The sequence below is a fragment of the Colobus angolensis genome, unplaced genomic scaffold, assembly GCF_000951035.1.
Source record: "Colobus angolensis palliatus isolate OR3802 unplaced genomic scaffold, Cang.pa_1.0 Scaffold356, whole genome shotgun sequence".
In the NCBI taxonomy this organism is placed as follows: domain Eukaryota; kingdom Metazoa; phylum Chordata; class Mammalia; order Primates; family Cercopithecidae; genus Colobus; species Colobus angolensis.
Window position 1 is genome coordinate 814,948 of NW_012116888.1, and position 9,496 is coordinate 824,443.

At 43.0% G+C, this 9,496-nt stretch overlaps 1 protein-coding gene across 1 annotated transcript in view; it reads right to left on the minus strand.

Moving 5' to 3' along the window:
* Nucleotides 1–9,496, minus strand: part of TMEM87B (transmembrane protein 87B) — a 69,200-nt gene that overhangs the window by 32,379 nt on the left and 27,325 nt on the right. The window contains exons 6-8 of the mRNA XM_011953087.1: nucleotides 6,105–6,166; nucleotides 5,706–5,889; nucleotides 1,523–1,622 (exon numbers count right to left, since the gene is read on the minus strand). Coding sequence (XP_011808477.1) covers nucleotides 1,523–1,622; nucleotides 5,706–5,889; nucleotides 6,105–6,166 — 346 coding nt within the window. The remainder of the gene's footprint in view (nucleotides 1–1,522; nucleotides 1,623–5,705; nucleotides 5,890–6,104; nucleotides 6,167–9,496) is intronic.

The window sequence follows — 9,496 nt, forward strand, 5'->3', positions numbered from 1 at the left end:
AGAAGTTACGCCGCACAGGGGAAAGGTGAATGAGGCAGAAGCGGAGGAGAGGGCCGTGTGGGGTGGAGGGAGGGCTTCACTTTAAAAAAATGGTAGAAATAACGAGATGCTGATGGGGGTGATCCACCAGAGAGGAAAGCTGATGATGCAAGAAAAAACAAAACAGAGCACTAGGACAGTTTCCCTCACAGTTGAGTGGGCACAAAGGCAGGGGCGGCCCGTGGCTATCCAGAAGAGGAAAGTGGTAGATGCGGTCCAGATGTGGGGGAATGACAAGGGCTGGGGGCACAGACGCAGTGGAAGTCCCCTCTGATGGCTTCTACTTCCTCAGTGAAAAAAACCTAAGGTCAGCTGACAGAAGGGTAGAGTCTGAGAGGTCTGAGAGAGAAGGGGTAAAATGGTCTTCCGCAGACAGGACAGTGAGAAAATAGTGGCAAGGGGATTTAGTACAACTGCCAGCAGCACTGAGAGCACACGTGAAGTTTACGGTCACGAATGGCAAGTGGGCCCCCTCAATGTGGTCCAGGGCTCTTTTTGGGCAAATTCCCCTGCTCAGGTGGGAGCCTGAGGCAGAAGGAAAGCTGGCCTTAGCAAGGCTAGGGTTTTCTCAAGAGGGCTGACAAAGAGAAAGGGGTCTTTGGGTGTCAGTGTCCTCCTGGACCAGGGAATCCAAGCAAAAGGAAGAAGGTAATGATATAAGATGGGGAAGGACAACGGAAGGTGCCAGGGTCAAAAGCCTGGAGGCCAAAGTACAGTCAAAAAAGACTGAAGCTGACATGTTAGAGAAAGTAACAGGAAACAGAGAAGGTGACAGTTGAAAAGTGGATTGCTTAAAATTCAGATTTTGAAGAGGGTGCAGTTATTCATATAATAAAGTCTAGAAAATGATACTGGGAACCACAGAGCTGAGGGATGAGGGAGGGTCTGGAAGCTCACAGTAACCACAGTAAGATGCAGCTGGTGATCCAGCCTGAAGAGTGAGCTTCTGGGAATCAGGGTTTTAGAAAAGAAGCAGGAAGAAAGGTCTGAAAAACACAACAAGGATAGAAATCAAGTTCTCCCATAGTTACGCCCAGTGATTCACAGGTGAGAGGAGGAAAAGACCTGCCAGAGAGGGTCCTCGGGGGACAGATAGGTTTCAGTCAGAAGTTTTGCTGACTCAGTGTTTAATCCACTCTCTTTCAACACTCAAATAGGACCATAAAAACTTAATGGTACCATCTAAAAAACCGAAAAGGGTTGGAAAATGGTTTGAGTCACTTCAGATTTTCCATTATCCTTAAAGTTGATTATTTATTCATCTAACTATATAAAGTTATCGAAATACAAATTCAGGGTCTTTATTGGAAGATAACATAAAATATCAAGTATGTGGAAATCTTTTAAAAATGTGTTCTTGTAGATTTTTCCTGAAGGGATTTGTACTACAATACTTAGAAGTTCCATTTTCACAAAGGTCATAACGTAGACGGACTGTATCACTGGGCTGGGACCCAGCACCTCTCCACACTCCCGTACTTACTTCACGATGCCATAGCCCAGGCTCACGATGATCACGAGCAGGCGAGCCAGCGTCCTCTTCATCGCAGAAATCAGCTCCGCAAAGATCAATAAGCCTTGGGCTGAGGAAGAAAAAAATAAAATAATTCACTTTGTGTACATCTGGAAGCCTGCCAACCACGATCCTCAACAACATGTCCTGGGTATAACTACATTCGGACTTCAGACTAATCAGCCACATTTGATTTAAAAGTTATCGAATCCAACTGATGCTTGAAAACTTCAGTGAGGGATTCACACTCTCCTAAAGAATTCACTCCCTTTCTATCTAATCAGCTCCACTGGGCACGGCTTTCTTCTATCAGCCTGAATGCGTCTCCCTGAGCTTCCCTCTGTTCTTGTTCTTTACAGAACTCTCTCTTCTTGTCCCGTAAATATTTAAAAACCATAACGTCCTCTAGAGTTCTCTTTTCTCCAGGATCTCCTCCTCATGTATTCATTTAAAATGTATCTGATATGCTCCTACTGTGTGGCTATAACAGTGAAAAAGACATCTTGATCCTTGCCTTCATGGAGCTTGTATTCCGGTTAGGCTAAGTAAATAGAACTCAGTGTGATAAGAGCTAGAGGTAACACAGCATCCCTCCAGACTTGGAAGAAGGCCAGTCTAATCTACACCTGGGAGAGCTAGAATTGGGTCCCGAAAAACTCAGAAAAAGTGACATCTAAATCAGAACTTGAAGGCTAAGTAGGAGTTAAGTTTTGGGGGGTGGGGGATGACAAAGCAAAGAACACGGCACGTGCAAAAGCAGAGAAGAAAAGAGGAAAACCAAACTATGTTGCAAGAAGTAAGTTCATTATGCCTGCAGCAGAGAGTGTAATGGTAGATGTCAAGAAAAGAGGCTGGTCATAAAGGCAGAGACCAGTCGTGCAGTTTGGAGCCCCTGTCATGGAGTCTGGACTCGATGTTAAGGGCAGTGGGAAGTCAACAACAATAAACAAAGGAACAAAAGAGGGATTGGTAAACTATGTCTGTAGCTCAGGATAGAGAGCTCCATGGGAGAGAAAGCTTCAGGAGGAAAACAATGGACGAGCTCTGCAAAAGAGTGCAGAATGTGAAGAAGGGGTTTATGATCACAAATGTTGAGGCATGAGTGTGCTGTCAATCCCTCCATAAGCTGTCTATACTCCTCTTGAGGTAATGTGACTACAACCTTTCTGGTACAGTGTGACCTGTACAGCAAGATTCTCAACTCTTTCCAGGCTCCTGCTGCAATCTAAGGTTGTGGGAGCTTGCGGGAGGCAACCACCCTATTATTGCCTATGTTGAGTTTGCTTTTCATCAGTTTCAATTTTTAAATTCTTTTTAAAACTTTTCCATTGGTATTTTTGCAAGCTGTATGCTAAACCTAAGTTCAAGATCTTACCCATTAAATTTCACCTTTCTATTCATCATGTCAACTCTCTTGCCTCTCATCATGTATCTTCAAGTGAAAAAGGTCTATCTAAAATGATTCTCTATGCCCCTAAGTATTTACGACCCTGGTTAGCCTCACATCATCCACAAAATTTAAGAGAATGCTGTCTACATAGTCACACAATAAATGTTAGCTGAACAAACCAACAGATTCGCAAGAAGAATAAACCAGCAACAAGGTCTAAAATCTGAGAGAGACACCATTCAAAGCCTCCTAGCTCAATGGTTCCCAATCCTAGATGCATATTAGAATCACCTGGAGGCCTCTACACAGCCCCAATTCCTAGATCTGCCCTAATCAGCATCTCTGGCACTGGTACCATTTTAAAGTTCTTCAAGTGATGCTGATGCAAAACCAGGGATGAGAACCATTGCTCCACACCAGTGCTGTCCCACAGACCCTTTTGCAATAATGGAAGTGGTCTACCTCTGTGCTGTCCAGTACAGCAGTCACTTGTCACCTGTACTTACTGAGCACTTGAGATGCAGCTAGAATAACTGAGGAACTTAATTTTTAATTTAATTTAATTTTACTTAAGTACCCAGATGTGGCTTGTGGCTACCACAAAAAACAGCACAGGTCTAGATTGACCAGTGATTATTTCCATGAACTCTTTAGATAATGGCTCCACCACCAGTTTTCAGCTCATCTTGTCCAAAAGAAGTCACAAGAGGCCTTGTCAAATGCCTTGAAGAAGTCAGCTATACTAAGTTTACTACACCCTCCTGTCAATCTAGCATCCCAAAACAAAAAAATTAGTTTGACATGATCTACTCTTAATGTACCCATGTCAGGTCCTAACAATCAATGCTTCTCATCCTTCTAATGATTTTTCTAAATTTGATGCTTCAAGATCAATGCTGGGCAAGAAAGCCCCTGTCCCAGAATTCCCATCTGGGAAAATCAGAAAGGACCTCAGTTCCTGCTCACCTCTCCTATTGGACAGGACTCCTCAAAGACCCTGACAGCGGTCTGGGTATCTCTTCCAAGCCCTCCAGTGCCATCTTGGACAGCCTAGATTCCCTGAGGATGGCAGATGGCCTCTCATCTCTTCATGAATCTCAGGTTTTCGCTGCTCCACACTAAAGTGCATGCCACCCTTTACCCTCACCAAACAAGAGATCACCACCACTGACAGCAAAGCATCAGAACTGCCTTCTCTACATTCAGGAATGCCTCAATTCTAAGCAGCAGACCTACCCTTCCTTCATCATCTGGTTTAGAGCATGCACACATGCCCGCACGCACGCACACACACACAAACACCATAAAAAACTTCTGGCCGGGCGCGGTGGCTCAAGCCTGTAATCCCAGCACTTTGGGAGGCCGAGATGGGTGGATCACGAGGTCAGGAGATCGAGACCATCCTGGCTAACACAGTGAAACCCCGTCTCTACGAAAAAATACAAAAAAAACTAGCCGGGCGAGGTCGCGGGCACCTGTAGTCCCAGCTACTCGGGAGGCTGAGGCAGGAGAATGGCGTAAACCTGGGAGGCGGAGCTTGCAGTGAGCCGAGATTCGGCCACTACACTCCAGCCTGGGTGACAGAGTGAGACTCCATCTCAAAAAAAACAAACAAACAAAAAAAAAAACTTCTTACAGAGTAGCGATATCGCTAATATGCATCCTGGATGTTTGTCCTTTCTTTGTTCTTTGGTACATGTCCTTTTAAACTTTTTATTTTGGGGAAATTTCAAATATTCCCCAAAAGAGAGAAAGCAATATAATGATTTCCCATGTACCCATCATGCAGCTTCAATAATTAGCAACATTATGGCAAATTTGTTTCATCTATAGTCCAATTCATTTTTTTTTCTAGAGTATTTTTAATAAGTAACAGATACATAGTGCCAGCTACTCCAGAGGCTGAGGTGGGCAGATCACTTGGGCCTGGAGGTCAAGGCTGCAGTGAGCCAAAATTGTACCCATGCACTCCAGTCCAGGCAACAGATCAAGACCTTGTCAATCAATCAGTCAATCAATCACAGACAAAATCATGCCCTTTGCAAATCTGCATCAAGACCATTTGTAACTGGTCACTCCGAAGTACACTCTTGAGCACCTTCAACCCCTTTGAGCACTCTCTTTCCCAGGGTTCGGTGGGAGAGTTGTATCTCTACTTCTCTGGCCTGAAATCTACTTTCTAGAAGTCTGGGGCACACATCTGAGGATGCCCAGCTGTACGGCCTCCCTGCTTCACATACTCCACTCTGTAAACTGTGATGGTGCCTCCACTGGTCATACGAAGATCTCTGCGGGAGTAACGAGGTGGGGAGAGCACAAGGAGGCTGCAGGCACCATCCATTCCAGCACCCCTGATTTTACTCCCTGTGGCCAACTTCCTTTCTTTTCTTTTTTGAAGGAGAAGGAAAAGAAGATGTGGGGGGAAGGAGAAATATGTTAAAAGGATTGACAGCACCTGAAGTCTCCCTGTCCAGAACTTTGTGCTGTTTTGATCCAAGCTAAACCTTAGGAAATGGGACTTTTATTTTTCCCAGGAGGAAAGTGAGGGGAAAGTTAGCAAGAAGGAAAACATAACAAAGAGAAGACACATGCTCAGCCAGATCAGAGGCCTACTCTGACATTCTTTTCTTGGCTTTCCTTCTCTTCATCTATAATATGCCTGTTTCCAAACCACTGTTCAGAGGGGGGACTCCCACCGCTCTGCTCATAAATGCTGGGGAATTCTTAGATCATACTGTATTTACAGACAGTCAAAAAACTTACTTGACAGTCCAGTGTTGCTGATGTTTTGGTATTCACTATAAAAAACTGCTTTTTCAAGCATTCCCAGGAAAATAACAGCTGCAATCCAGAACTGGATTCTTAATATGTCTTTCCAATAACAGGCAGACCACATCAGCCAGAGTATGCCATATAATATATAAACAATACACATCACCATGTAAAACTGCAGGAAGAGAAGCAATTTTAGTCAGTTAAGCCTTTGATCATTTGGAAGCTGGCACTTCTACATTCAAGTATCCAATCCTTCATTTTCCAGTCACTCTGGAACCAGAAAGAGAGGATATGTCAAAGCATTAACTACTGAGGAATTACTACCACAAAGCTCTTAGGGTATAAAATTCATTTTTTAAAAACGAAAAGATGATGAGAAATACTCACAATCATTAGGGGCCAATCTGATGCAGAGATATATCCATGAGGCCCAATCATAGAAAGAGAAACTGGGATAGAGAAGAAGAGAGAGTTAATTGTCAGTCTTAAATCTTTAAATGTAAGTTCATTTCCCAGAAGGCTCCAAGAATAACAAACCACACTAACAAATGTAGCACATACGTGGTATTGGACAATTAGTAATTGTCTGATTATGTAACCTTACCAAGATACCTTCACTGTAAGACCAGAAACTCTAAAACTGCCAGAAGAAAACAGGGAAAACACTACACAACACCGGTCCGAGCAATGATTTTTTGGATTTGATCCCAAAAGCACAGGCAACAAAAGCAAAAATAGACAAATGGGATTACATCAATATAAAAAGCTTCTTTGCAGCAAAGGAAACAACAGTAGACACAGACAACTTAAGACTGGGAGATAAAATTTGCAAGCCATATATCCAAGAAGGAGTTAACACCCAAAATACACAAACTCAAACAACTCAATAGCGAGAAAACAAAAAAACTCAGTTAAAAGAATGGGCAAGGGGCCAGGCATGACAGCTCACGCCTGTAATCCCAGCACTTTGGGAGGCCAAGGTGGGCGGATCACTTGAGGTCAGGAGATGGAGACCAGCCTGACCAACACGGTGAAACTCCATCTCAACTAAAAACAGAAAAATTAGCCAGGTGTGCTGGCATGCACCTATAATCCCAGCTACTTGAGAAGCTGAGGCAGGAGAATCACTTGAACCCGGGAGGTGGAGGTTGCAGTGAGCTGAGATCACACCACTGCACTCCAGCCTGGGCAACAGAGTGAGTTCTTGTCTCAAGAAACAAAAAAAAAAGGCAAGGGACCTAAATAGACATTTCTCAAAATAATACATATCAATGAGCAACAGATATTAATATATGAAAAATGCTCAACATCACTAGTCATTAGAGAAATGCAAATTAAAACCCTAATATCATTTCACACCTGTCAGAATGGCTTTTATCAAAAAGATGAAAGACAGTAAGTGCTGATGAAGATGTGGAGAAAAGGGATGCTTTGTACACTGTTGGTGAAAATGTCAATTAGTACAGCCATTATAAAAAACAGTATGGAAGGTTCTCAGAAAATAAAAACAGAATTACCATATAGTCCAGTAATCCCATTTTACTATTTATCCAAAAGATCTAAAATCAGTTTGTCAAAAAGCTGTCTGCACCCGCATGTTCACTGCAGCAGTATGAACAACAGCTAAGTTATGGAATCAATGTAAGTGTCCATCAACAGACGACTGGATTAAGAAAATGTCTATACATACACAATGAAATACTATTCTGTCTTTAAAAAGAAGAAAATTCTGTCATTTGCAACAACATGGATGGAACTGGAAAACATCGTGCTGAGTGAAATGAGTCAGGCACAGAAAGACAAATACTGCACATTTTCACTTATATGTGGAATCTAAAGCAATCAAACTCATAAAACAAGAGCAGAATGGTGGGTACAGAGGCTGGGGGGTAGGAGGCATGGGCAGATGACGGTCCAAGGATAAAAAAAAATCTCAGACAAGAGGAGTAAGTTTTTTCTTTTTTTTTGAGTTCCACTGTACAGCATGCTGAATAGTTTAATAGAGTACTGTATGTTTCAAAATTGCTAAGAGTACATTTCAAATGTTCTCACCACAAAAAATGTTAAGCATTTGGGGTGATGAATATGTTAACTAGTTTGATTTAATTATTCCACACTGTATTTATAGATTATAACATCACTTTATACCCCATACATTTATATCATTGTAATTGTCAATTTACAAAAAAAAAAAAAAGAAAAAAAGAGATACCTTTATTTGTATACACACTATTGTAAAAACCTGCACCAAATCTGATCACATACAAGAGCACAGTACTCCCAGCTACCAAACAAGAACTCAGACTGGCCCCCTTGCTAATTCACTGATCTCACTGGGACCTTATCTTCCTTGTCATAACTTGGAATAAATTACCAAACTCACAAATCTAGGTTGAGTTTTGTCTGAGACAGCAATAATAAACTAAGTGCCAAGTACAGTGCAAAACATGCAGGGCTCAGCAGCAGCTCCAGTTACTAATTAGCAGGGACTCGAAACTGCCCGCTGGTGTCAGGGGAAAAGACACAATGCTTGGGAAAGAAGAAGACACAAGGCTAGTTCTATGGTCTGAATGTCCTCAAAAATTCATTAAAGCTTCACACCCACTGCGGTGGTATTAGGAAGTGAGGCCTTTTGGGAAGCGATTAAGTCATGAGGGCTATGTTCTCATCAATAGACTAATGCCTTACAAAAGGCCTGCAGGGAACTAGCTTAGGCCTTTCTTTGCTCTTCTGCCTCCACCCTGTGAGGGCAGACTGGTTGTCCCCTGTTGTGCTTCCTGCTCTTCCATCCTTTCTGCCATGTGAGAACACATCGTTTAAGGTGCCATCTCGGAAGCAGACACCGGGGCCCTAACCAGACACCAAACTTGCTGACACCTTAGTCTTAGACATCCCAGCCTCCAGAACTGTGGGGAAATAAATTTCTGTTCTTTATAAATTACCCAGTGTCAAGTATTCTATTACAGCAGCACAAACAGACTAAGACAGCTAGGTGACAGAATGGCATTAGGGTCCCTGCTCCCTCTAAGTGGCACAGTCTGGCTCATGATGCCATCTCCGGAAGGAAGCCTTACCTCATACTCTTCCAGAGCAGCCACTTTGCCAGCTTCCCTCCAAGGACCATGCAGTACACCAGACCGTGCCTCCTCTGCAGCAATGCCTACCTCACCTGATTGGTTTCTGGCTGCTGACTGGCTGAATCAGAACAGTATCGAATCCCCAGGGCCCTCACATGCTGATGGCCCAGCAGACACCCACTACAGAAAACATCAGCCAACGTGATGCTAGAATACGTGAAAACATTCATTCTCTTGAAAACTGCTTATTGCAAGTCTACTTTTGTGGCACTAAGGAAACACAGCTTAACAAGGCACAGAGGGTCTAACTTACAGTGGTGGGGGTGCCTCACAGACCATAGAAGCCACATGCTGGCAGATATGCTGCTTCTACTCCTGGGCTACAGACAGATCCTTTAAAATAAAATTTGTCAAATAATAAAAATCTTAAATCCCTGATGGTGGCCATTTTCAAGAAACAGAGAACATAACCTACTTCAAATACAACTAAAATGTTGCCTACACATTTCTACATGTTAAAACATTTTTTTAATCTGAAAGAATGGGGAATTTTATATCCCACTACGAAGTTTGAAATTTTTTTTTTTTTTTTTTTTGAGACGGAAGCTCGCTCTATCGCCCAGGCTGGAGTGCAGTGGCTGGATCTCAGCTCACTGCAAGCTCTGCCTCCCAGGTTTACGCCATTCTCCTGCCTCAGCCTCC